The sequence below is a fragment of the Heloderma suspectum genome, chromosome 4 (assembly GCF_057233095.1).
Source record: "Heloderma suspectum isolate Gila_16-S chromosome 4, 16-S_ref, whole genome shotgun sequence".
Lineage (NCBI taxonomy): Eukaryota > Metazoa > Chordata > Lepidosauria > Squamata > Helodermatidae > Heloderma > Heloderma suspectum.
This window is the reverse complement of record NC_139461.1, coordinates 288,835,645-288,863,542: the sequence shown is the minus strand read 5'-3', so window position 1 is coordinate 288,863,542 and position 27,898 is coordinate 288,835,645. Positions and strand designations below refer to the sequence as shown.

Here is a 27,898-nt window from a genome sequence, read left to right as displayed (position 1 = left end):
GAAAGTAAGCCAGAGTGTGCCAGGTAAGACCTGGTACAGAGCAAGATAATCAGAACAGGAATTCTGAACTATTTACATTTTTATCGGTTGTTAGCAAAACATTGCTCTGTATTTTGCCTCCATAAGAAGTTGTTACAGGAAGGATCCAAATGCATAAGAACATAAAAGAGCCATGCTGGATCAGACCAAGGGTCCATCTAGTCCAGCGTTCTGTTCACACAGTGGCCAACCAGCTGTACACACAACAAGTGGAAACCACAAGCAGGACATGAGTGCAACACCCATGTTCCATCCATGTTCCTCAGCAACTGGTGTACATAGGCATACCATCTCTGATACTGGAGGTAGCACATAACCATCAGGACGAGTAGCTATTGACTGCCTTCTCCTCCAGGAATTTATCTAACCTCCTTTTAAAGCCATCCAAATTGGTGGCCAACACTACATGTTGTGGTAGCAAGTTCCATAGTTTAACTATGTACCATGTGAAGCAGTACTTTTATCTGTCCTGAATCTCCCACCAATCAGCTTCATGGGATGACCCCGGGTTCTAGTATTGTGAGAAAGGAAGAAAAATGTCTCTGTATTCACATTCTCCACACCATACATGGTTTTGTACACCTCTGCCATGTCTCCCCTTAACCTCCTTTTTTCCAAGCTAATCAATCCCAGCTGTTGTGACCTTCCCTCACAGGGGAGATGCTCCAGCCCCTGGATCATTTTAGTTGCCCTTTCCTGCACTTTTTCCAGCTCCACCGTGTCAGCTGTGCCTGCAGGAAAAAATTATGTTATTCCAAGAAACGAGAGTAGGATTGCTCTCTAAACCAGTCTAACTGTCATGGTTTCTCTCTCCCCTGACTTGCTCCACAGGCCACAACAATGCTCTGATCATTGTTGCTCAGTGGGGAAACCAGGAATCTCAGTATAATTGCTTTTCTGAGAATGCTGAGCAAAATGTCACATCCGAAAATTCCTTGGGAGAAGCCAGTAATGTTGTTGCATTTATGTGTGTGCCTGTACTAGCCACATGTGTCAGATTCAGGTGAAGCCCAAGCAGAAACGAGCCGCTTTGATCTGGTTCTGTTGCTTCCTGGTGCAAAACAGGCTTCCCTGCAAATGCAAGAGAACTGACGGTGTTCCAGAACAAGGCTTCATTAGCAACTCATGTTTCGGAGACATGGAGACTTTTTAAATGTCCCCTGCAAATAGAGTAGGCAGTATCCAGTGCTGGCAACTCGCCAGCTTTATTTATTTATTTATTCATTCATTCATTTCATTTCTATACCACCCAATAGCTGAAGCTGTCTGGGTGGTTCACAAAAATCAAAGTAATAAATAAATTGCCTATGGCGAGTACATAACATCTTGCATTAGCAGGAACAACCGCTAGTGCAATGGGAAGCTAGTGCTTGCTAGCACCACCCAGGAAATTACCACTTTCAAAATGGAACAGGTCAGTGGAGCTTCCTTCCGCGAGATCCCCTGACCTGTCTCCTTCCGGAAGCGGATAGTGTCTGTTCCATTAGCCAGCCCTAGCTTCCCGTTGCCCTAGCAGTTGTTTCTGCTAGTGTAGCGGCAGCATTGAATATTGCCCAGCGGCTTTAAGTTTTGTTTCTAAAATGCTATGGGTGGGGGGAAGTGGGGAGTGCAGTTGAGTGACTGACAGGTCCGATCCTAGGGCATGTTTTACCAGGGGCTCCAGTCACTGTGCTTTGTGGGAGGGATTGAGTTCTGTTGAGTGTTTCAATAGCATTCTTGCGCTCTCCTGTTTCTCCCAGTTATACAATTGCCACAAATGGGGGAACATGGAAGGTCAGAGTGTTTGACCATCTCGCCCAATGTTGCTCAGGCAGAGGGTTTTCATATCATTTGTGGGCTGATCCTTTTAACTCAGAGGGGTACAACTGATGATGCCAGAGCATGGATCTCCTGGAATCCTTCTGCATGCAAAATGTGTGTTCTACCACCTGGCCTCTCCCATTCCTGAGACATCGCTAATGTCTTATAACTTCTCCATGCTACCATCTTCAATTAGTATAACAGCCATTCCCACTTTTCCACAGAACTCTGGGTATCGTAGTTCTGAGAGGGAAAGCTAGGAATCTCAAACAAAATTATTCTCGCCCCACCAGACTATAATTCCCAATGTCCTTTGTAGGAAACCTATGACAGTGAAAGAGCCCTAAAATAGTTATAGTTTTGTAGTGTAGATCAGAATTGTGGAACCCATGGCCCATGGGCCAAATGCAGATCTCCAAGCCTCCATTTGGCCCCACTTCTGGTTACTGGTATTACTTACTCCATCTTGGTTTATCCCCCAACTACAAAGTTGATGGAGGGAACCTTGTACAGGTTGAGGAAGGAGAATGTCTGGATGCAAATGTATTTTTTGTTGTTGTGTACTGAACAGAGATAAGAGTCACATCCATAACTCTGACCGCTTTTGGCTCTGGACATACTTGCTGCTGGAATGTGGACCCTGACATTTTTTAGCCGAAGTTATGCAGAGCTTGAAAAGATTCCACATCCCAGGTGTAAATATTCTTTTCCTGTGTAGTAGCTCAGGTCCTAGTCTTGTTCTGTGTCAGTTATACTGTAATCCAAATGAGTCTGACAAATTCATGTGGATGGCCTGATCCAGTGCATGTTCACTCTGAATTCAGTCCCACATATCAGTGGCTCTTACTCAAGAGAGGATGAATCCGATTATGTTTTTCTTCTGACAGAACTGCTATCATGCCCCCTTCCCCTGCACACCCTCAAAATATGTTTGGGGTGATTGGGGAACCCTCTGGAGCAGATTTTTGGGGTGCCACAGGGAGGAAGAAAGAGGGAGAAAGTCCCGTTGCATGAGTGGACTGCTGCTTGTGCAATGTTGGCTTCTGCCCTAACTGTGCATTGAACTGCAGCCTAAAACTATTTTGGTAAGGATGATGTAGGGTTCACGATCCAAACCAATTCCAATGTTGTATTATATCTTCGTTCTTCTTTTTTTAGAAAATGGATTTCCAGATAATGTTTTCTCCCAAGGTGTTGTGAGCTCAGGGTTCGCTGTTTGCTCTTTTCCAGGTGACCAACCGTGGAGAAGCTCACTTGGAGCTGAATGCCTTCCGCCGCAAGCATGACTGCGCCCTTGTGATTTCTGGTGATTCCTTGGAGGTGAGAACAGAGCGGTTGCAGGAGCCATTCCAAAGGGTGGGAAAGAATTCGCATGTCACCTGACTCTGCTTGTCTATTACATGGAATAGGTGTGCTTGAAATACTACGAGTATGAATTTATGGAATTGGCTTGCCAGTGTCCAGCCGTGGTCTGCTGCAGGTGCGCCCCAACGCAGAAGGCTCAGATTGTACGCTTGCTCCAGGAGAGAACTGGGAAACTGACCTGTGCAGTAGGTAGGGTGCCTTCAGTTGTGTTCTCCAGTTCAGCATCTTTTTGTCCATCTCCATCAGAAAGGGAGGCTGTGATCTAAAACCATGCACCCAGGAGCTTTCGATGTAAGTCCTCCATAATGGTTGGGACCTTCTGGAAGAGCACTCCAGAAGAAGGAAAAATCAACCATGTGCACTCCCACAGGTGGGAGAAAGCACTCTGCAAGAACGTCTCAGCCTCGCTGGGTCCCAGACATAGACTACATACCTATATCCATAAAAGCCAGTTTCTAGTATCCCATCATAGTCAACTACAGGCTCCCCCAACCTGATGCCTCCTGGCTGTCTTGGACTTCGACTCCCATCAGACCCCAACTAGCATGGCCAGTGGTCAGGAATGCTAGGAGCTGTCGTCCAAAATATCTGGAGGGCACCAGGTTGGGGAACACTCTTCTAGTATCAACAAGCAGAAGGGCTATAGGGTGCTTCCAAACAAGACCTTTAAAGTGCTGTTGACTTGGCTTGTTCATAGATTCTACAGGGGTTCCACACAATGTTGCCATCCTCCTGTAATCCTCCCCTGCTCCCCCACCCCCCACTTCTCCCATCTTTTCTCATTATAATCTGTTAATTTTTCAAGGCACATGATAATAGCACAAACATCAACCATTGTGGATGTTTGGTACCACAGCTTTCCAGCGTTTTGCTGGGGGTGTAAGTTATGACGTGTGCTGCGATGTTACTGAGGGGCAAGTTCTGAGAACACACTGCGGGAATGTTTCTCTGCAGCTGTGCCACTTTTGTTTCCAGTGTTGATGCTGTAAGAGCTCTAATGGCTGATAACGCATCTTGAATTGGAGTGTGCTTTCATGGAGCCACCAGGGTTTGAAGGCTGTGCAAAAAGAATGACTGCTGCTTTGATATCTCCTCCTTCAGCTGCATTTATAACCATTCCATGTAATGAGTGCCTTTTTATTTTTTAAAATTAGTATTTGCTCAACTCTTATTATACCTACATGGTGAACTATAAGCATTCCATCATTTTGGCATTTTCAGTCACAGTACTTTTAATCACTTATTTCAAATGAAACATTTTCCCCCTGGGGACATTGCAACTTGAAGGGAAATTCTTTGTGGGTGGGTGTTCTGTTAATACATGTGTAGCTTCAGGGTGCTACCCACCAAAAGGACATCGGGAATTTGAAGAAAGAAAAATGGAAGACATTATCTGCCTCCCCCCTTCTGTGCGTGAGGCAGGACAATTGCATAATAAAAGCCTAATCTGGAAGTACCTTCAGTAAAAAGAATAAAGAATGCAGCTCCATTTTGGGGTGCAGAGACCAAACCGCCGCTCTATTGCTGTTGTGCACTTCCAGAATAATGTTTATTTTTAAAAGGTGTGTGCCCAGATGAATAGAGTCACCTGCGTGCATGCCCAGTAAGAAATAAAGTGGAAGGAGGAAATTGCCGGCGGAGGTGAGGGGAGATTTGGTGGAGGGGAGGGACAAAAAACAGCTATTGCTGCATCCTGTCTTACTATTCCCACGTGTGTGAATGGAATACTGGTGGAATAACGTAAAGGAAAATAAAGAGATGTCTTCTGCAGTGTGGAAGGGACATTGCAATTCTGCATTTAAAAAGACCTGTACCCGCAAGAAGGCTTCCATCCGGAAGCATCCATAGAGACATACAGTGGGCTTGATTCTTAGGGCATCTCTACACCAGCATAAAATCCTGCATTTAAAACGGGGCTTTCTGCTTCCATTTTAAATGCAGGATCACAGTGGACTCCCTTTACACACGCTTCCTTCCCCCCATCCCCTTCCCCCCTCCTTCTCCCCGTATCTGAGCCTTCCATTATCTTTCATTGAGCTCGCTCCTCTTCTTGCTGCTTTTCCTCTTTTCATGGAGGAAACTGAAGCCAAACACAACGGGGTAATTTGATAGCTCATTATCTGCAATCTATTTAAAAATGGAACGAAGGGCATTTAGTGCAGGAGACACCCTGGAGGGACATGGCATCATGTAAAGAGCCTGCAAACATCTGTGAAGGAGCAATCTCAATCACAGGATAAAAGCTCCGTGGGAAGGAGCCCTTCGTGGTTGGCGTTACTAGAGCAGGGAGAAAGTTTAGAATGTAGATTCTTCTTCTGGCAGCTGCCCCTTTACTTCCTGCTCAGAGGGCTGCTGGGAGGAGACAGATTGCTCTTGCCAGAGGTCTGGACTGATCACTTGCAGAGGGCTTTTGAAATTCCAAGTTTCCTACCCCTGATGTGGGATATGCGACTCGGATTTTTGAAATATGTCAGCCCTCCACACAGCAACATCACAACATAATGAAAGGCTTTTTGTTCAGGGCTCCATAGTTCCACTTACCAAAGGCGATCCCATCTTTTAAACTGTCAAGAACGGTCAAGAGCTTCTCTGGAGCCAGACTCAGGAGTTGTGCTGGGTTTCCAAAGCTCAGCATGATGTTAGAGGCAGGAGCCCACCTCGTGCCCCTTAGCCTGGGGGCAGAGTCTGTGGCGAGCACTACAGCCATCCCAGTTTGTGATCCCCTGTTGCTAGTCATATATCACAGTCCCTGCCTCTTATGTATTTTATGTATTTATTTAAAAGATGTAGAACCCGCCTTTAAGTGAAAAACCTCCCAAGGGATGGCATACAAATTTGAAACCACAAAAATTCACATATGCCTAAATTCAACATGTACTCCAGAAAAGCTAGAAGGTAAAACTCTTCATATTTAGAGTTTGCCTACACTTACATTAAATAGAGAAACTCAAAATTCCTGAATACAGCCCTATCTATACACGCCCTTTTGGAGCATTGTGGTTCTTAAGTGGATTTTCACCCGTCCATTGGAGTCCCAACTTCAGTGAATATTGAATGGGGGAATTTTTTTCTCTTTTTTAAAAAGTGGAAGTCTTGCTCCCCTCCCCACAAACTGGGATAAATTGTTCATTGTTTTTAGCTCTCATGCTTGCTTGCAATCGCTAACAGACTACAATCCTCACTTCACCTCTAAAGTGTGCAAGGGGAGTGCTGGGGAATAATCTGCCCTCTGCTTTATCTTCAGCCTCATCATGAGCAAGAGAGGGTAGCTGAAGGGTGTCAAGGGGTAATTAAGTCTGCCTTGAGCACTGGCCCTGAGAAACATTTATATGCAAGTGATACTTGGAATATCCAGCTTTTTCAAAGAGAAATAATATATGAACAGCCTGCTGCTTTCTTTTGTTTTATGTTGCATGTATAATTAAGCTCTGGATTCCATTATTGTAAAGATGCAAAAGAGTATCTCTGCCAGCCCTGAACTTGAGAGCCAGAAATGATTTGTCTATTTATGTTTAGCAGCAGCAAAGCGAGAAAAACTTAAGCCAGATCCAATCCTGGCAGGCAGGGAAAATGGGTGTGGGCTTTGAACATTGTGGAAGGCTGCAAAAACGGGATGTTCTTGTGACTCGATGCTTCTGCTTTTTGCCATGTACAGCTTCCAGATAAGACATGAACTTGTGCATCTCTCCCCCACCCCCTGCCATGTGCAGTTCATATTTGTGCATTTCCTCACAAAGGGAAATGTGCCAGTTCCTTTTCACTTGCTAGCTGGAAGCACAGAAATCATTAGCCTGAATTACTTTCTTTTCTTTGTCAGACAAATTCAGAGAAACCTGAATCATCATACACCAAAGTTGGGACCCATCCCCAACAGCAGTGCTTGCCTTCTAGGGTCCCTGACTTTTTTGGACCCATGGGCACATTTGGGAATTTACTGTGGGCACCACCACAAAATGGCTACCATGAAGGATGTGGCTAGTCACATAATGGCTGCCGTGGGGGACTAGCTAGTCAAAAGAGGTGGCAGGGGGAAGAGGAATAGTGAGGCTAGAGGCTGGGAGGGTGGGAGAAATAGCAAGGCAAAGTGGCAGAGGAAAGAGAAAGAGCGAGACTAGAGGCTAGGAGCAGAGAAACAGCAAGATAAAGAGATGAGTGGGAGGGAAGAGCAAGGCTAGGGCTAGGAAGAGAGAGAAAGAATAAGGCTATGGATGGATAAGGGAGAGAAGTAGCAGGCTAGAATCTGGGAGCGGAGACATAGAGAGCGCAAAGGGGAAAGGTCTGTGTGGATGGCACACATTTGGGTGGGGCCATGAAGCCACTCTTTCCTTCTCTTCTTGCCTGCTGAACAGCTGATCAGGGGCATGTTCAAGAACAGGAAGGAGAACCTGGCACCTTAACTTTTTTCAAGTTTTGTCTTAAAAATAATTTTTGAAGAGGGTAGGGAGGGGAGAACGGGTGCCACTGGAGGTGCCCATGGGCACCATGGTCCCCTTGGATGCTGCGTTGGGGACCCCTGCCCTACTGCATGGGCACCAGTAGCACCTTCATGCTGGAGGTGAGATCCTCTTGTGATCCGGCAGGAGGGCACTGGTGTGATCTGGCAGGAGGGCACTAAGAGTTGGTTTTACACCAAGATTCTCCATGGCCTTGTTTCTATGTTGTCTCTCGCAGGTGATGGTGGGAATGATGTCAGTATGATTCAGGAGGCAGACTGTGGAGTTGGGGTTGAAGGAAAGGTGAGTTGGTCTCTCTGGAGCACCGTTTCTAGTTTTAACACGGTGGTCTCGAACCTCTTTCAGCCTGAGGGCCAAATTCAATTTCAGAGAAGCTCTCAGGGGTGAGGGGATGCATACCAGTGGTGGGTGGGGCCAAAGGCAAAAGAGGCAGGGCCGAAACACCCCAAAAACCAGCCTATATTTGCTTAAGGGAGCAATCCTATGGCCCCTAGACAGCATCTGGGGGGCCATAGGATACTTCATATTCCTGGATCTGAGGTCAGAGACAGCTCTCTGACCTCAGGGCCAGGAATCCATGCTCCCCCCCGCCCCCTCACAGCCAGTGCAGAAAGAACCGTGCCTGCTGCCTGTCTGAAGTCACAAAAGCGACCTTGGATAGCAGGTAAAGGGGGCATTCCTGGGCAGGGGACTGGACAGGCCAGAATATGAGGTATCCCGAGGCCTCTCCAGCCTTCTTCCCTTCCCCTCCAATGCGCCCCAGCTAGATGGGCAAACCAGCCCGTCTAGCTAAAATGCGGAGCTGGAGGAGCAGCAGGGGCGACAACCACCTCCGCCACTCCTCCCACTCCACACCGGATGCTTGTTAGCCTCCAAATTCGGAGGCTTACTAGCATTGGATGTGGAAGTGAAAGGATTGTGCCCTTAAGCTCTCACTGCCATTAGCTAATTCTTAGGGGAGGCATTTCAACCTTTTAAAATGGGGAAGAAGAGTGCGAACTCTGGGGAACCACCAAACAATTGGTGGTCGGGGGAAGGGGGTGTTGCCATGTGGGGCTGGATTGGGACCAGAGGAGGTCTGGATATGGTCTCTTGGCCTAAGATTCTGCACCCCTGTTTTAACCCAACAGTTCTACATCTGGCATGGTATACGCTGGATGTGCACAGAGTACTCAAAATGCACATTCGCCAAGCAGCATCGCTCGGACATACCGATTCCCCGTTTTTCTCCTTTCATTCTCACTTCGCTAAGGAAGATGGCCTCCAGCCAGCTCAGTCCTGGGCTCAGTGCTCTTCAACATTTTTATTAATGACTTGGAGGAGGAGGTGCAGGGAATGCTGGTCACATTTGCAGATGACACAAAATTGGGTGGGATAGTTAATACCTTGGAAGACAGAAACAAAATTTGAAGTGATCTGGATAGACTGGAGTGCTGGGCAGAAAACCACAGAATGAAATTTCATAGGGATAAATGCCAAGTTCTGCACCTAGGAAAAAGAAACCAAAGGCACAGTTACAAGATAGGGGATACGTGGCTCAATAACACTACAAGTGAAGAATCTTGGAATTGTTGTCGGTCACAAGTTGAATATGAGCCAACAATGTGATGTGGCTACAAAAAAGGCCAATGCTCTTTTGGGCTGCATTAATAGAAGCATCGCTTCCAAACCCCGGGAAGTACTAGTTCCCCTCTACTCAGCACTGGTTAGGCCTCATCTGGAGTACTGTGTCTAGTTCTGGGCACTGCACTTTAAGAAGGATGCAGACAAACTGGAGAGGGTTCAGAGGAGGGCAACCAAGATGATCAGGGGACTGGAAACAAAGCCCTATGCGCAGAGACTGAAAGAACTGGGCATGTTTCGCCTTGAGAAGACAAGACTGAGGGGAGATATGATAGTGCTCTTCAAGTACTTGAAAGGTTGTCACAGAGAGGAAGGCCAGGATCTCTTCTCGATCATCCCAGAGTGCAGGACACAGAATAATGGGCTCAAGTGACAGGAAGCCAGATTCCGGCTGAACATCAGGAAAACCTTCCTGACTGTTAGAGCAATACGTCAATGGAACCAATTACCTATGGAGGTAGTGGGCTCTCCCAGACTGGAGGCGTTCAAGACGAGGCTGGACAGCCACCTGTCAGGGATGCTCTGACTTGGATTCCTGCATTAAGCAGGGGGTTGGACTCGATGGCCTTGTAGGCCCCTTCCAACCCTACTATTCTATGATTCTATGATTCAGCCCGTCCCTCATTAGGTGGCTTAAAGCATACATCTTCATGACACACAAGGCTCAACAGCTTCCTCTGCAAGCCACTGCACATTTGACACAAGCGGCTGCCACTTTAGAGGCCTGCTTTATGCATGCACCACTCTGGGCGATCTGTAGGGCATCCACTTGGTCCGCTTCCAGCACATTCACAAGACACTGCAAACCAGTCACTGGGTGACCCTGGGATAGGCACTGTCCCTCAGCCTAACCTTCCTCTCTAACTGGTTGTGCAGATAAAAGGTGGGAATCATCCAGGTCATCCTGAGCTACTTGGAGATAGGGTGGGACAAACATCTGGGTCATAGAACAGAACAGCAAATAATAATTATTAAAAGGGCCTGAAAACTACTAAGGAAGCTGCCCTAAGCACCCTTCCCTGGGAGTAAGCCCCATTGAATTGAGTTGGGCTTACTTCTGAGTAAACATTAGGACTGTGCATGGACCCCCCGATCTGACTCGGAAGCTGCTTCGTGGCTTCTAAGGTGGGCCCAATTCGGCTCAGGCTGATTCGGGAGGCTCCTGACTTGACTCGGCCCTGAAGCGGGATTCAGATGGCCGAATCCCACTTTGGGCCCCCTGATGTGCCCACGCAAGCCCCCAGCTCCTTTCTTGGGCTGCTGCCGCCGCCACCACCATCATCACCGCCACTGTCATCGCTGCCGCCAGCTCCTGAGGCCTGGACGTGTACCGGCTCTTGTTGCAGGAAGTGGCGTTTTAAAAATGGAGACTCCCTGCAACATGAGCTGGTGCGCTTCCAGGGCTCAGGAGCTGGTGGTGACAATGGACGCGTCCAGGGCTCAGGTGACGGTGGTGACGGAGGTGGTAGTGGCGGTGGCAGCGATGACAATGGTGATGGGAGTCTCAGGTAAGGAGCTGGAGGCACTGACGCAGCTGGGCCGGGGTGCTGAAGCTCTGAAGTGCTTCTGAGAGCCCCCTACCCAGTTTAGGTCTCTTCGTGCCCCCTCCGCTTTGCCTCGGAAGAGGCCCGAAGCAGCCCTCTTTGACTCGTTCCTCAGGCCAAAGCGGTGCACAGCTCTAGTAAACATACACCAGATTGTTTCTGTTTCTTTTTTAAAATAGTAATTATTTTAACATAGCGTTTTTATTCTTTTATCCTATCTGTATTGTTCACTGCTCTGAAATCTGTCTGGATGTGGAGTGGTATACACATGTTGTAGATAGATAGATAGATAGATAGATAGATAGATAGATAGATAGATCATGACGTCAACCAGACATCTACCTTTTTCCCCCCAAAGGTCTTGCTGGCCTTTTGTAGAAGAGCCAGAGATGGCTTTCTACTCATTTTTCAAGGTTGATTGTTCGAAAGCCTAGGGGCCACTGTTGCAAAGGTCTTGCTTCTTGCTGTCTCAGTTCTAACTTTTGCATTGAGGGCATGTGAAGCAGGGCTTTATCACCTGATCACAATGGGCAAGGAGGCTGATATAGGGAGCATAGGGTAGTATCCCATATTAGTGTCATGTAAAATCCAATGTCGTGACTAACATAAGTTTTATTTATTTCAGTGGGTCTACTCTGTGTAGGACTAACATTGGATACTATCCATAAATACTACAGAATTAGGGTGAATTGCTGCTATCTTGTAGTCTGATGATAAGGGCGTTTGTTTTTTTTAATTATTATTTCATGGTGTGCATAGGAAGGAAAGCAAGCTTCTCTTGCAGCAGACTTCTCCATCACTCAGTTTAAACATCTGGGCCGGTTACTGATGGTGCATGGACGGAACAGCTACAAAAGATCTGCAGCTCTCAGCCAGTTTGTGATCCACAGAAGCCTGTGCATCAGTACGATGCAGGTAAGTAATGCTTCTGTACCTTCCTTCCTGTCCCTGTTTATTCAGCATAAGAGAAGGTGGATCAGTATGCTAAAGTGAAATTTTGCTTCTGCCAGAACTGAAAATCTAGGTTATTTTTGTTGGCACTGCAGGCTTTAATCCATTGCTTTAGCAATCTGACTAAACATTTAATGACTTATCAAAAACCCCAATTAGTGAATCAGTTGGTTGACAATCAGCAAAGACTGAAAACTACCCACACTGTCTCTTTCTTATGTGAATTTTGATGAAAACGACTCTTGCAGGTGGCTTTCCTTACAATTTTTCATATAAAAAGCTAGCTATTCTGCCTGGGGTGGGGAGAGGAATGGCTGTGACTTGTCTTCTCATAAGAGCCACAGGCTGAAGTTGATAGTATTCAGTTGAAAAACACTGACAGTATCAAAAACTGGATCTTTCAAATAATTTATTAGCCTTCAACTTCTTTTGGAATCTATTTTGGCTCTGGTATTATAACATATATACCAGTTGCTGGGGAACATGAGAGGGAGGTTGCTGTTGAATTCATGTCCTGCGGTGGGGTTCCCGTAGGCATGTCATTGGCCACTGTGGAAACAGAATGCTGGTTTTGATAGGGCTTTGGTCTGATCCGGCATGGCTCTTTCTATGGTGCAATCCTATGCATGTTTAGACAGAAAAATGTCCTACAACTCCCAGCATTCCCCAGCTACTTATGCTGGCTAGGGAATGCTGGGAGTTGTAGGACTTTTTTCTGTCTAAACATGCATAGGTTTGCGCCCTTACGTTTTTAAAAATAGGGAATATAAGTTATCTCACACTTAACAAAAACTGTTCCCTTTGTCCAGAATCTTCTGAAAGGCACTATCCTTGAGCCCTGTAATACCTACATTTTATTTAAAACCGATCCATTAACAGACTAATCAGTTAAAACCAAATTAATTGAAGATGTTTAAAATTCCTCTTAGAAGTGGATATTGAATTTATACTCCCCCTAAAGAGAAGGCTGTCAGGGAAGCCTGCAATATAAAACCGCATTGCTAAATCAAGTTAAAGTATTACAATATCAAGAAGATTCAAGACCCAAGAGGAGTGGCGTGAAGACATATTAGGCTAAAATCCTATATGCACTTACCTAGGAGTAAGCCTCATTGAAATCAGTGGGACTTCTGAGAGGAAATGTATGCATAAGATTCTTCTGTTAAACTTAACCTAAAGCTTTTAACAACAGATGCGTCTCCCCTGAGCATCTGAAGGCAAGCTATGAAGGGATCTACTACTATGCATCGTAAAGCATTTATTCTGTACGGGAAAGTGTTTGAATTTTCTGTGTCCAAACAGTTCTGTGGAAAAGTCAGTGACTTTATGCACCCTGAAGTATCTTCACACCTGTTGCTCAGCAAGATAGCTCACAACTATGTATTGTTCCTGAGAAAATTCATTACCACCACCACCCCCTGCCACCCCATCCAGCTACTGTGAGGACTGCAGCTAAGTTCAAAGGAAACAGGGAAGGCTGAGGGAGGTGGCAGATGACATAAGCGTCCCTGCTAATCAAAAAGCCCTGGCTCCACTACACCACGGTATACAACACAGGTTACTGCCCCACCAGCTCAACTTGCACTGTGGGTCTTCCATGCCTGGAGACAGACAATAGTTTTTAAGGGCACTGTCCTATCAGATCCGCCCTTGGTACTCATCAACCTCTGAACTTGGAGGCTTACGAGTGTCCAGTGCAGAGCAGGAGGCTCAATGGAGGCGATCCTCACTTCCAGTGTGCCTCCTGGTCTGCAATTTACCTAGACAGGTTTTTTCACCTGTCTAGCTGAGGCATCGGGAGTGGGCGGGAAGGAGGTTGGGGAGGCCTGAGATATGGCATAAGCCATCCCCTCCCTGCCCATCAGCACACTCCTTTTCCCTTCCTTCTGAGGTTGCTTTTGTGACCTCGGAGAGGCAACCGGCACGGTTCTCTCCACACAAGGAGTTCAGACTCCTGGGTCCTAGGTCGGAGCACTGTGTCTGAACTCAGATCCAGGAATCTGAACTATCCTATGCCCTCCCCCCAACTCTGTGTAGGGGCCATAGGATTGCTCTGTAAGAGAGTTAAAATGGTCTGAGACATTTTGCCTTTCCTTTTTAAAATAAAATAAAATGTATTATATAACCAACAGAAGAACACACACAAAAAAGACATCATCAAATGGACAATAAAAAGTTACCAAACTATACACACACAATACTTCCAAGAAATAGACAACCCTCCCTTTATAAAGCTCATACCCTTATTCTTCTCAGTTTTCCATAGAAGAGTTGTCTATAGATGAAAATCATTGTCAATACACGAGGAAGACTTTTATGCAATTTCACATCCATTTATTTCCAAAGCTAATAGGAATACTGACTAATTCAGTATACCAGTATCTCATGTAAATCTATGGAAAGATTTGGGGTCATTTTGCCTTTCCATGGTGTGTCCTATACCACACACGCACATTGTTTCTTATAGTCCCTTTATCATCTTGTCAAACAAGTCTTGTAGCTTTTTGAAACCCATATAAAAACCTGTTTCACAAAGGCTAAAATGAGTTGGGTGCATATGGAAGAAGCAGCACTCCCTCTTTCAAATTGCCTTTACCTTTTTGGGGTGGGGTGGGGAGTAGGGATGTACGATTATGTTGATGGGGGGGGAGGCGTTCCGTCCCTCCTCCCGGAATCCTTGACGGGGGAGGAGGCGATCTGTTCCTCCCCCCCGGAATCCTCCATGGCCGGCTGTGCTCCGCAGCAGCTCTGCGGAGCAGCTGGCCAGGCCCAGCCAGGCCAGAGCCGTCCGCAGCCGGATTTCCAGCCACGGAGGGCTCTGGGGAAAAAAGAAAAAAAAACCCGCATACACAAATGGCGGTGGCTCCGGCCGCCGCCATTTGCGTTCCTTATTTTTGGCCATCTTAATCTACAAAAATAAAGGGGAACGCAAATAGCGTAGCGGGCACTACTTGCGTCCCTTTTTGATTCACCGTTTTAGCCTACGTAAATATCTTTGCCCATGGGTGGTGAGTTCCAATCTTGCTGCTTGTCTATGAATTGTCAGAGCATTCAAGCATTGAGTCACCATTGCCATTAAGAACCATCTGGACAGATCATAGTCACTGAACACTTTTTTGTTGTAGTTTTGAAGCCTAAAGAGTCATTCCTTTTTGTTCCATAGGCTGTGTTCTCTTCGGTGTTCTACTTCGCTTCGGTTCCCCTCTACCAGGGCTTCCTCATTATTGGGTAAGAGCCAAACAGTTCCCCAAAACTATGTGAATAGAAAGGTCAAAATGTAAAGAGATGTGTTTGAAAACCTCATATGTTTGGGAGCATTTACCACAATGAATGGTACTGGCTAAAATGTCAACTGTTTTCCTTCCTGCTATTGCCGCTGTTATTAGAATAATGGCCGAGACTTTGAAGACCCACATTTTCAAAGCAACTTTAATCCAGCAACCATGATAAACACATGGATCTTATTAGGACCAATTTCAGCTGTTAAAGCAATTTTTATTTGAGAACCAGGAAGTAATGGTTTAATATGCGGAGCTCCTCTTGTGGAAGGCAAAAGCAGGATATAAATTTTAAAATGCGTAAATAAAATAATTAGCACAGCCATACTTTTTAAACCTCTCTTTTGCAGGAGGGGAAATACAGTTGATGCTTGTGTCCCAGTTCCCTCTTCTGTGAGCTGAGCCCTGGAACTGTAGAGAAAGTTTGAGGTTGAGCCTTGTTCAATTTGGACTAAAATAAAGTCCTGTGTCTTTGGACAATTTCACACAAGGACTGGGTTCCCACAACATGCTAACTCACATTCAGTGGTCGAGTGTGAGTTGCTGTTGAACCATGGGTGTTGTCTGAACCCAGGACATTTTCCGCAGGGTGGCTGGTTAACCATGCAGTGTGGCTTATTTTTCTTGAGTAAGCCATCTTGCGAACCCATGGCTTGTTGGGTTGTTCAGGGTGGTTAGCAAGCCACACTGCATGGTTATCAAGCCACGCTACAGAAGATGTCCTCGGTTCAGACAACACGCTAACCTACGGTTCACAAAAACCCCATGGTTCAACAACAACCCACATTCAACCTCTGAGTGTGGGTTAACATGTTCTGTTAACAGCCCCATTGCGTGGCAGCAAACCCAGGTTTGCCTCAAAGTGTATTCTTGCCAAGGAAGCACAGCCAGTTCCAACTCTTGATGAGGTGACCTGCATGATATGCACACTTTGCAAATATATTTGCCATAGCTGTGTTTATAGATTGCACACAGAACATATTACATTTTTGAGATGTGTATTTCAGATGTGAAGCAGCTCTTAGGCTCCAGCATCAGGGAGGGCCGTTGCTCAGTAGCAGAGGACATTATTTGCATGCAGAAAGTCCCGAGCTCACTTCATGGCATCTCCCCTAGTTAAAAGGGTCAGGTGGCAAGTGATGGAAATGACCTCCGCTTGAGCCCCTGGAGAGACAGGGCCAGCCAGGAAAGGCAGTACTGGGCTAGATGGGTAAAAAAATCTGACCTGCTTAAGGCAGTTTCTTATAATATCCTATTTTAACATTGATTTTCATTTCATGCTAGTCTTTCACTTCCCGGAGTGTGTTCTTTTATCTCTTTGAATTTATTCAGGGTTATTTAATAGCAATAAAAATAGTAGTAGAAGATGTAGTAGTGGTAGTAATTAAAAAATACTGCATTTGTCCAATTTCACCCATGCACTTCCTCTACCTTCCAATACTTTTATACAGTGTACTTAAAAAGATGTCAGGGAAACTGCTGTCTCTGCACAAAATATGATGAGATTCTTCAGCCTGCTGGTGCACCATGTCCAGTCACTCCCACTTGGCTCTTCCTGCAAGCAGGAGTGGCTAAAGGTGGGAAAAAAATGTCCAAACCTGAATTCCTGGCTTTGTTGTTCAGTCGTGTCCGACTCTTCGTGACCCCGTGGACCATAGCACGCCAGGCCTTCCTGTCCTGCACTCTCTCCCGGAGTGTGCTCAAGTCCATATTCATTGCATCGGTGATGCTACCTAGCCACCTCATCCTCTGCCGTCCCCTTCTCCTTTTGCCTTCAGTCTTTCCCAGCATCAGGGTCTTTTCCAGGGAGTTTTCTCTTCGCATTAGGTGGCCAAAATATTTGAGCTTCAGCTTCAGTATCTGTCCTTCCAAGAATTCTATGTACACCAAGAACTCCTGGCTTGCTGCTCCTCTAACAAGCCATAAGCCAGCTATAAAGTCATGGTTCAAACTCTGGCTTATTAGAGGAGAGAGAAGCCATGCTAAGCTTTCCCAACTTGGTAAGTTCCTAGTTACTATAGCTGCTCCCTCTTGCAGTGGGAGCCAAGAGAGAGTGACTGGGTAGCGTGTGCCAGCATGCTTGCTCATTACTGATAAGCTAGAATTCTGCCTTAGCATTTTGTACTAACGTGTATGGACTTGCGAATTAGCCAGAATTTGAGATCCAGGTTCTTAGCTTTTGCCAATAGTGGAATTAAAAATGCATCCATTTACATAAAACACCAGTACAGTGGTGAACATTCACTAATAATAATTTAAAAGGAAGAAGCTTTGATGGTGAAGTACGAAGGGTGCAGATACTGGGCAGGAAGAGGCCTAAACGATCTCATCTCGGATGGAATCCTGAGGGCTGAGTTATGCTGAAACAGACCATTAGAGTGGTCAGTGGCAATGGATTGCAAGGTGGCATAGAGAAATGTAAGAATCAGCAAAATTGGCCACCCATTGCATCTACATTTGTAACCCTTCAACCAGAGTACCCCTTTGATAAGTGTGCAGAAGGTTTGCCAAGAAAAAAAAATACATTGCTGAGTATTGCAGAAATCAGTGGGCATTTCTCTTGTTGCTTTCAGGTATTCTACACTCTACACCATGTTTCCAGTGTTCTCTCTGGTACTGGACAAAGATGTCAAATCAGAAGTTGCCATGCTATATCCAGAGCTCTATAAAGATCTTCTAAAGGTTCAACATAACTTCAGGCGGTTCTTCAAAGTTTCTGCATGTGATGTTGATCATAATATGCATCAGTCTTATTTTTCTTTTCTTTTTCTCTCCTCTTATTTTAGGGAAGGCCATTATCATACAAGACATTTTTGATATGGGTTTTGATAAGTATCTACCAAGGTAAGAGACTTCATTTGTCTGTCAGGGCACTTCTGAACCAATTAATTTGAAATGAATTATTGACATCTCATATTTCCCCAAATTTGGTGTATATATACTCTGTTGTTGTTGTTGTTGTTTTAACAAACAAAAAAGAATATTCCCCAAAGGTCTGCACCAAGTTGGCTGGAATTTCGCATCAGAAAAAGCTGGATTCAGTGACTTGCAGCAAATATACTGTTCTCCCTTTCCCTGCAACTTCCCCCCACAGACGCACACACTATTTACCATCTTCCTTAATCTGGTTCCCACCAGACTAGTTGGACTGCGACTCCCATTATTCCCAGCCAGCATAGCGAATGGCTGGGAATTATGGGAGTTGTAGTCCAACACATCTGGAGGGAACCACGTTGGGGAAGGCTCCTGTGTATACAGTATGTGTGTGTATGTGTATCCCTGACCACTGGAAGTTCTGCTCAGTTTCCTTCCGGCTTCTCAGATTTCCCCAGACATTGGCTGCTAACCTGCTTCCTCCATGTGCAGAGAGCAGCATATGGAGTGACTGTCAGGTCTGGTGCTCTGGAGACAACTAAGAGATACACAGCCCACGAGCAGCTCAGTCTCTTCAAAGAGTTGCTCAGGGATCCCTAACATGTAGGGGTTGGTGGGCACATTTGGAATTTTGAAAGAGTATCATGGGCTCATTCATAAATTAGCTGCTATGGTGGGCATGGCCAGTCACAGAATACTCATTTCACAGAAGACAAACAGCTGACGCTAAAACACTAAACACTGTTATGAACCCAATAAAGATGGCAGTGGAGGGCAGCACTTTCCTTTGCAACATTACAACCTCCCAGTTAATTAATTTTTTTAATTGTAAGAAATAAAATTACAATCAGGAGAGGCAGCCTGTCGGGCACCAAGAGAGGTGTTTGCAGGCACTATGTCGGAGACCCCAGGTCCAGACCAAGGAACCAAGCCAGGATCAGCAGCTTTATAGGACCAAGTGAAACCCTATTGGTCCCTTTACGTCACCTGACCTGTGCTCAGTGGATAGCTGTAATACAATCATCTGGCCACTTTTTGTGAAAACAGTGCAGCACAGCAGAGGAGGCCAACAGTGCCCTCATCCAGCCAGCTGTCAGGGTAGTGCAGAGAGCAAGGTGCTTGGTTCTGTTGCTACAGTCCCAAGTTCAAAACCCCTGGTGTCTTGTAGTGGCTCCATTGAAGACCAATTACAGCCCCTCCCCACCATGTCCCATTGCTACTCTCAATGCACATCCACTTCTCAGAAGAAGGAAGAGGAGTGCCATGACTTAGAACAGGGGTGAGCAGAAAGTAGATCTCCAGATGTTTTGGACTTCAACTCCCAACATTCCTGACCATTGGCCATGCTGACAGGGGCGTCTGGGAGTTGAAGTCCAAGACATTTCAAGATATACTTTCTGCCCACCCCTGGCTTAGAACAGCCTTCCCTAACCTGGTTTGGACTGCAACACCCATCAACCTCAGCTGGCATGGCCAATGGTCGGGGTGCTGAGAATTGTAGTCCCAAACATCTGGAAGACACCAGGTTGGGAAAGGCTGGCTTAGAACCTGGAAAAGGACGAGTTCAACGTGAGATTGAGGTTGACTTTGTCTGGAAGTGAATCTCTGGATTTGATGTAGTGGGTAAGAGTAGTGGGGCTCAGTCTCAAGGCGGCATCGTGGGCGGTGGCAAGCCTCCAGTGGCCACCAGTAGAATTGCCTTGCACCCTGCACTCCGCATGCAGAGCAAAACAAAATATTGCAACTGCTGTCCATCCACTGTCAAGGTTATCTTAAGAACATAAGAAGAGCCATGCAGGATCAGGCCAAGGGTCCATCTAGTCCAGCATTCTGTTCACACAGTGGCCAACCACCTGTTGACTGGGAACCCATAAGCAGGGCATGAGTGCAACAGCATCCTCCCGCCCATATTCCCCAGCAACTGGTGTACAGAGGCATAGTACCTCTGATACTGGCATAGCAAATAGCCATCAGGACTAGTAGCCATGAATAGCCTTCACCTCCAGGAATTTGTTTAACCCCCTTTTAAAGTCATCCAAACTGGTTGCCGTCACTGTGTCTTGTGGTAGCAAATTCCATAGTTTAACAAGGCACTTCTCATTCATAAAGGCTAGGTTTTATCCACTTGAGTGATAATTGTTTTCTTTTTAATTAGAAAAGCAGGAGCAACGCTATAAAACATTTTGGGAGGTAATAGAGCTGCAGGGGAAAATGCTACCACAGCAATTGCTTTTCAAGGGCTAAATCAGTCCTTGAACAGTATCAAGGCCTTGATAGAGAACACACAGCTTCTGGACAGTCAGAAAGAGTGAGACATCGTGGGAAAGCTTTTAATGCCAAGAGCCTTCTCCTGTTACATTCTGTGGGTCAGATGACTTCACCCCTTGATGGATCACACCATGCAATTTGGCTAGTAGCTATCACCCAAGATCGGGGATGGCCCAGAACTGAGCAGTACCCAGATGGTGGAAAGGTTACTCGCTGGGTCTCTGCTTTATGGCTTGAACTTGAGTCACTGGTAGAATTGTTCTTCAAACAAGCATAATGTGAAAGCTGTGGATTACTCATCAGTGCAGATTAGTCATGCTGATGACATGAATTATGTCTACAGCTGAGTATCTGGGATGCTGTGAAGTTATACTCAGATCAGCCAGAACCAAAATGCAAAGTAATTCTCGGTCCCTTCTTTCTCCCTCCCTCTCACCAATCTTCAGTATGTTTACTTGAACACTAGACAGTAGAGGCTGGTGGCTCCGATGTCAGTGGGGCGGTGAATCCACTCTGGGTTTCAGTCAGAACTCTAAAGGAGGTATCCAAGCACCTTGGATAGCTCCTTTAGAGTTCTGACTGGCTCTGACAGACCCCTGGAGCAGATTCACCACCCCACTGACATCGGAGCCACCTGTCCCCACTGACATTAGGGCTGCTCAGTTCAGTGGGACTTTTTTCTTAATAAGTATGCTTAGGTTTGCAGCCGAGAGTAGGTTCAAATCCCACCTCAGCTGTGAGCTTGCTAGTCAGTTCTCTCTCAACCTAACCCTGCCCCTATCTGCACTATGTGAAGAATAACAGTGATCTCTTTTACAGAGGTGTACAAAATGATGCATGGTGTGGAGAAAGTGGATAGGGAGACATCTTTCTCCCTCTCACGTAATACTCAAACCCAATGGGGTCATCCCATGAAGCTGATTGGTGGGAGATTCAGGACAGATAAAAGGATGGACTTCTCCACAGAGCACATAGTTAAACTATGGAATTCACTTCCACAAGATGTAGCATCAATAGGGATGTTGGTAGGGGGGTGGAGCTTGACGAGCTTTTGCCAGCTTGAGCCTCCAACCCAAAATCCGCCAGCTGGCCTGGCTCAGTCCACAATGAGTCGGGCCAGCTGGCGGATTTTCCGCCTTCGTACAGTGATGGGAGGGGAGTGCCATGGCACTCCCCTCCCATCCTGTCTCTGCCACCATGCAACCCTGCCTCTCTCCCTGCCATTGTCAGCCCCCAGCACAGACAGCCCAGCTCCTTATCCTTCTGACATGCAAGGGCTCTCCAGGCTGGGACCTACGATGGCAGGGAGAAAGGCAGGGTCGCACGGTGGCAGGGTGGGGATTTGTTCTTTCCCCCCGATGTAAATCCCGGTTTCCACAAATTGCGGTTCTCATTTGCAGAAACTGAGGCTGTAATTTGCAGAAATGGGGGGCTATGGTGGGGAGAGAGAAAAATAGCAAGTTCTTGGATTTTGGGAACAAACTCCCGGATTGGCTTGCAAAGGCAAGCCGAGCTGGGGATGCTGCATGAGTCTGTCAGGCCCTAGAAAGGCCGGATTTACCCGCAACAGACATCCCTAAATGACGTCCAGCAACTGGGATGGCTTTAAAAGGGGACTGGACAAATTCCTGGAGGAGAAGGCTATCGATCGCTACTAGTCCTGATGGCTCTATGCTGCCTCCAGTACCAGAGGCAATATGCCTATGTACACCAGTTGCTGGGGAACATGGGTGGGAGGGTGCTGTTGCACTCATGTCCTGCTTATGGGTTTCCTGCGGGCAGCTGATTGGCCACTGTGTGAACAGAATGCTGGACTAGATGGACTTTAGTCTGATCCAGCACAGATCTTACATTCTTTGGGCTGTCGTAAAGACGACTGAGATAATTTGTATGAAGTCCTTTGAGCACTGCCACTATATAAATAGAAAGTTACTGTGAGCTGCTAGAAGAAAGAAGTGTGCTCTGTTTTCTAGATTCCAAACTGTCCTCAAATAAATGTGCTCCTCCTCTAAGAGAATTATGCCTTGATGAGATGTTCTCAGCCCTCCAGGCATGCTCAGAGTTCAGCTTCTCCTGCTCTTAGCTCAGTACTTATTAATTAATTCAGAAGTGCAGGAAGCAGATATCTTTAGAAAAGGCAGTCCTTTCTTTGTGGGCTTAAAGCATGCCTCCTACAGTGCAAACTACCCTGGGCCTGGAATTGCTGCTTTCTGCCAGGTGAGCATGTAATAACAGATAAGTCTCTACTGGGGGAATTATGTGGCAGACACATGTTGTCTGAGGCAGGGAGATTAAACTGGATGCAGCTCTATCCCCCTGTGAATCTGCTGGACAGGCATGTCCTTAATTATTTCTAAGAGAACTTAAAAACTGTTTTCTCTTTGATTAAGGCAAGGCTGAGCAACCTCTGGGGGGTTGGAGGGCTGCATTGCCCACCCCTGGACCCCTCTGGGGGCTGTGCCCCTGCCCTTGATATTGCTCATAGGTCAATGGTATTGCACCTGCTTTGCATGCCAAAGGTCGTAGCATCTCTAGGAATCCTGAAACCCTGGAGAGTTGCTGTCAGTCATTGTTGACAATATTGCTGGGCTAGATAGACGAATGGTCTGACCTGGTTTGCATGATTGCAGGGTGGTGAATAAGCCACGATGGCTTGATAATCACCGGGTATGGCTTGTCGTGACGTCTGAAGCCAGCGGGGGTGGGTGGTTGGGATGGTTAACTAACCACCCGGAAACCATGGTTCTGGGGTGGTTTGTTAACTACCCCAACCACCCATCCTTGCCAGGTTCAGATGTCATTACAAGCTGCGCCTAGCGAGAGTAATTATGTAAATTGGGCTGGCATGTAGAGGGTGATTAACAAGCCACCATGGCTTATTAACCACCCCCGTGTCGTGCAAACCAGCCCAGTATAAGGCAGCTTCCTATTTTCCTCATTTACATCCGAAATTTGGCAGCACAGCAGTGGCAAAAAAGCAGTGATTTTGCTTCCAAACGAGGTGCGTGCACCTTGTGCTGCTTTTCTGCTGCCACCACGGCAAATTCACAAGCAGTGTGAGCCACAAAAACAACCAGGCAGCCCACATTTGGGCCATTTGTTGCTCACCCCTGGTCTGAGGGCTGCTGCACACATTATACCTCTAATAAACTGATTACTAAACACTTGATGACATTCGTCTAAATGTGTGAACAGTCTCTGTCAGAAAGTATTGTGCTTATGTTGACAAAGGTGATCTGAAAATTCTGCATGCGGTGATTAATCTTTGATTGATTTATCCTGCTTTTGTACTGTACGTAGTGAATGTTACTGTATTTCAAATTGGGGTGGTTTTTTTTTTATTGTGAGCAAACTTTCTTGGGACGAAAAGCACCATACACATCTAAAATGACCTCTGAATGGCTCATTCACACATGCAGGTTCTCACTTGACCCTAAGTCAGTAGCCCTGTTCAGTTGTTATGCCTGAACAAGGCATATCAATGCATATAAGAGCCATAGAGCTGCATGCTCTGACCCCACCCCCAATCTCCCCACATACACCAGCCCCACCCTCTCAGTCCCTGACCTTCCCATGTTGAGGGAGAATTTATTCATTTATTATTCATGAATTGCACCTTGCCCAAAAGATGCTCTGCATTCTAAGCAGAGTTCCCAGTTACATGGTGGCTTCTACTCATGTTCAGTTGAACACATATAGAACCTCCCTTCAGGCCTTTCCACGCAATACGAGAAGGTCAGGGACCGAGAGGGAAGATGGGGACTTTGTCCTGATGGCCCTTACACCATTGTTGTACCCTGATTAAGTATAATGCCTGAATAGGGCTGGTGAGTGCGGTTTATGCCTTCTTGACACTAGATGAAATTTTCTCTGCATTAATCACATCTTGAAGAACCAATTGTCTGAGTCATCACATGTTTATGCAAGACGGATCCTCGGCCAGTCATGGCTTCCTGAAGGTATAGTAGGCTTGGATTTAACCACTTTTCTGGTGGACATAGGCAGCAAGGAAAACTGCATGCAGGCGAGTGAGCAGGCTGGTATAGGTCGGATGGAAATCTCCATCCCACCAGCACCAAAACCAAGGCAGGCTGCCAGAGGATGGAAGCCCCTTTTTCTGCAGTGCTGCAAGAGGGGAGGGAGCTCTCTGTCCCTCTTCTGCCAGCCCCAGCAGAGAAAATTCCATCAATTTTTGTAGGCTATTTTCTTTTGTGGGCTTCTTTGCGAGGCTGGTGTTGCGTCATGGTGAAATAGACACATGTGCACAACTCAATAGAGGATCATGCAGTTCCATACACAGATGTTACTTCCATGTGGGAAATGTTCTTATTGGTAAAGCAGCCCTTAACCATATTACAACCAATTCTGAGAATGCCTGCTCTTATTGAAAACTGAGAAAAATCAGATTTTTCCATATTACCTGGAGAGATCCCATATCAAAAATATAATTTTGTTGTTCAGTCGTTCAGTCGTGTCCGACTCTTCGTGACCCCATGGACCATAGCACGCCAGGCCTTCCTGTCCTGCACTCTCTCCCGGAGCGTGCTCAAGTTCATATTCATTGCATCCGTGATGCTATCTAGCCATCTCATCCTCTGCCGTCCCCTTCTCCTTTTGCCTTCAGTCTTTCCCAGCATCAGGGTCTTTTCCAGGGAGTTTTCTCTTCGCCTAAAATATAATACAGTATAATAAACAAGAGTCCCTGTTGAAGTATGCCTCCAGTGACATGGTGCAACACAGGGACTGAATTCCCACTCAATTCAGACAGCCAGGATAAGCAGGTTTGGAGTCATGGAGGTTCCATTGTATGTGTTGATAGCTGTTGGACTGATCAATTGCTGGTGAGGTCTACAATCACTTTTTTCTCTCCCTCCCACTTGCAGGCAGCATCATTATGTATGGAGCACTCCTGCTATTTGAATCTGAGTTCGTCCACATAGTGGCGATTTCCTTCACATCCTTGATCCTCACGGAGCTGTTGATGGTGGCACTGACAATCCAGACCTGGCACTGGCTCATGATAGTGGCAGAACTACTCAGCCTTTCCTGCTACATTGCCTCTCTGGTCTTCTTACATGAGTTTATTGGTAGCCGTCACTGTTTTGTCTTTCTCAAAAATGTTCCCAGTCAAATGGTTTGCAAAGCTAGGGCCCGCTGTATCAGGATGCTCTAAAAGAGGTGCCTCAGGAAACGGGTTTGGGGTACTGTTAATAGGCCAGCACATGATCCATGATTTAAGGCACAATCCTATCCATGTTTAGACAGAAAAAAGGCCTACAACTCCCAACATGCCCCAGCCATGTAGGACTTTTTTCTGTCTAAACATGCATAGGATTGCGCCTTTAATCTGTCATATTTTTACTGAAAGTTGGGGAGGGGGGGAGTGCAATTTGAATTTTCCATCCCAGGCTCCAAACTGTTTAAGTGCAAACCCATGAACAGGAATGGGTGAGGTCAGAATTGAATTTGTGCTAGACTTAATGGGTTGTCTCCAATGTTAGTCCTACTTAGAGTAGACCCATTGAAATTAATGGGACATAAGTAAGACTGACGTTGAATATAACCCAGTGTTGATAAACTGTGATCCAAATGAGTCATCTGCATGCTGCTCTAGAAAATGAATTGACACATTCACTAAACTAGAGGTAGAGGATCAAGATGGTGATGAGCTAGTAAAAGCAATTGCTGCACGTTTTTGCGGAGGAGTCACCTTTCACCATCCAATTGTTGTCATGGAAATAGTATGAATGTTCAGTGCATAAACTCTGTGCCATTTGGGGCAAATCTGATGCCAGTTTTAACCATGTGGAAAACACTCCTGATTTAGCTTTAAAAGGCAGTGGTATAGCTTTTATCTTGCAGTTGTAGGAAGACAGCCAAAACCTCAGTTGATCTCTAGCCAAGTTGATGTAAGTATCAAGAGGTGACATCTCAGATTTCGGAGAGGGCTTACTTAGTGGGAAGAGCAACATTCACAACAAGGATCAAAGGCCTCCTTTTGGATATATTCAAGATACGTTTGTTTAAAAGCCATGCGTATCTAGAACATTTTATCATGTTTTTTTTTATGCCCATAATAACCAAAGGCCTCCTAAAGAATGTTTTATTTATTAATTGCTATTAACATTCGTATAGTGCCTTATTTGCTAAAAGGCCATCAAGGCAGTACACAGCAATTTAAAACAATGAAATCTTAAAACAATAAATTAAGAACATTAAGAACAGAAAAAAACCATTAGAACATTAAAACTACTATGTAACTGAAAAGGCTAAATTAAAATGCGTCTTCACACCCTTTCCAAAAGCCAAGAGAGTGGGGGCCAGTTGTAGTTCTTCAGGGAGTGCGTGCCACAGTTTGGGAGCAACACAGGAGAATAATCACCTCACAGGTGTTCTGAAATGGAGGGAGGTGGCACAATTATCTCCACTCCCTCCTTCAGGGCACAATCTAGTGGGGATAGTCAGCTGCCTTCGAACTTGGAAGTGGCGAACTGTCCAATGCAGGGTGGGCGGAGCGCGGAGGGGATCTTCTCCTCCACGCTCCCGCCACCCTACATTAGTGGCTAGATGGCTGATTTCAGCTGTTTAGCCAGAGCGGGTCGGAGCAGGGGATGGTGGAGGCCAGAGAGCGCATAGGAAGCATCGTAATGACGCTTCCACCATCCCCTCCCCCGAGAATGCCCTCTTTCCCCCCATACCACCCTGCTTTTCCAAGCACGGAGCCGGGGACGAACCTCACCACTTACCAAGCAGCGGGGGCGGGGAGGCAGCTTTCTGGGAACCGACCTCAGAGTGCTGGCTCTGAGGTCGGTTCCTGAAAACCGAATAATCTTATGGCCATCTAGCCACTGTCTAGCGGCCATAAGATTGCACCCTAAATGGTTCTTCTGTATATCAAGTAATACACCTTGCTCAACCAAGTACAGGATTTCACTTCCAAGCTTTGGAAATTCCAGGGAGCAGAGCTTGCCCATGTCATCTTCACAAAATCTTCATATATAGTGGCAGCTATCTTTACACATGGGAATTTCAGCTCCGGTTTGAATCCTGCTGCAAACTGGGGTGCTTCCAGATGGAGGGGACCTAGCGCTAAGTAGTAGAACACATTGTGCATCTTCATTTGGTCCTGTTTAGCTTCAGAACCTATACCAGTTGGTTTCAGGCACCCCAGTGGGTAACCAAGCAGGCAAACACCACCACAGGCTCAAAAATAAATTGAAGTGCACTAAACACTGTATTTAAGAAAATTACAAACAAATAAGGAAATTAGTGTGGTGGTTACATGAGCATAATTTGGACACTTCTTTGTAATTACTTTATTAGCAATGAAAGAGAATGTGGCATAAATTTAAGGTTAACCAAAAAGATTGCAGTTGACCAAATTGACACTACAAATGTAACAAGCAAGACAGCAAACTGAGCTTCTTGCATTGTTCTCTGAATAATATGCCTTCTCCTCCTCACTCTCCTGCCCTCTGCTTGCATTTTAAAATGTGCAAAATTTTCTAACCTGGACTTCCTCCTGCTACTATTTGAATGTAGAAAGCCAAGCTAGAGTGTAAAAAGCTAAAAGTTACTACGTTTGTCTAGGCATAAAAAAGGTGAAGTCTTGAAACTTAAATCATTAAGGATAGAAGCCAAAGTGAGAAACTAAAGTGAATTAAATTTGGTTAAGGTCTAAATTCTCATTGAAGAAAATAAA

General features: G+C 46.0%; 1 protein-coding gene across 3 annotated transcripts in view; it reads left to right on the top strand.

The window, feature by feature from the left end:
- Nucleotides 1-27,898, top strand: part of ATP9A (ATPase phospholipid transporting 9A) — a 174,773-nt gene that overhangs the window by 135,964 nt on the left and 10,911 nt on the right. For all 3 annotated transcript variants that reach the window (XM_084854164.1, XM_084854165.1, XM_084854163.1), the window contains exons 20-27: nucleotides 3,070-3,159; nucleotides 3,249-3,393; nucleotides 7,876-7,940; nucleotides 11,585-11,740; nucleotides 14,940-15,004; nucleotides 17,628-17,736; nucleotides 17,841-17,898; nucleotides 25,080-25,283. In XM_084854164.1, the coding sequence (XP_084710290.1) occupies nucleotides 3,070-3,159; nucleotides 3,249-3,393; nucleotides 7,876-7,940; nucleotides 11,585-11,740; nucleotides 14,940-15,004; nucleotides 17,628-17,736; nucleotides 17,841-17,898; nucleotides 25,080-25,283 (892 nt within the window). The remainder of the gene's footprint in view (nucleotides 1-3,069; nucleotides 3,160-3,248; nucleotides 3,394-7,875; nucleotides 7,941-11,584; nucleotides 11,741-14,939; nucleotides 15,005-17,627; nucleotides 17,737-17,840; nucleotides 17,899-25,079; nucleotides 25,284-27,898) is intronic.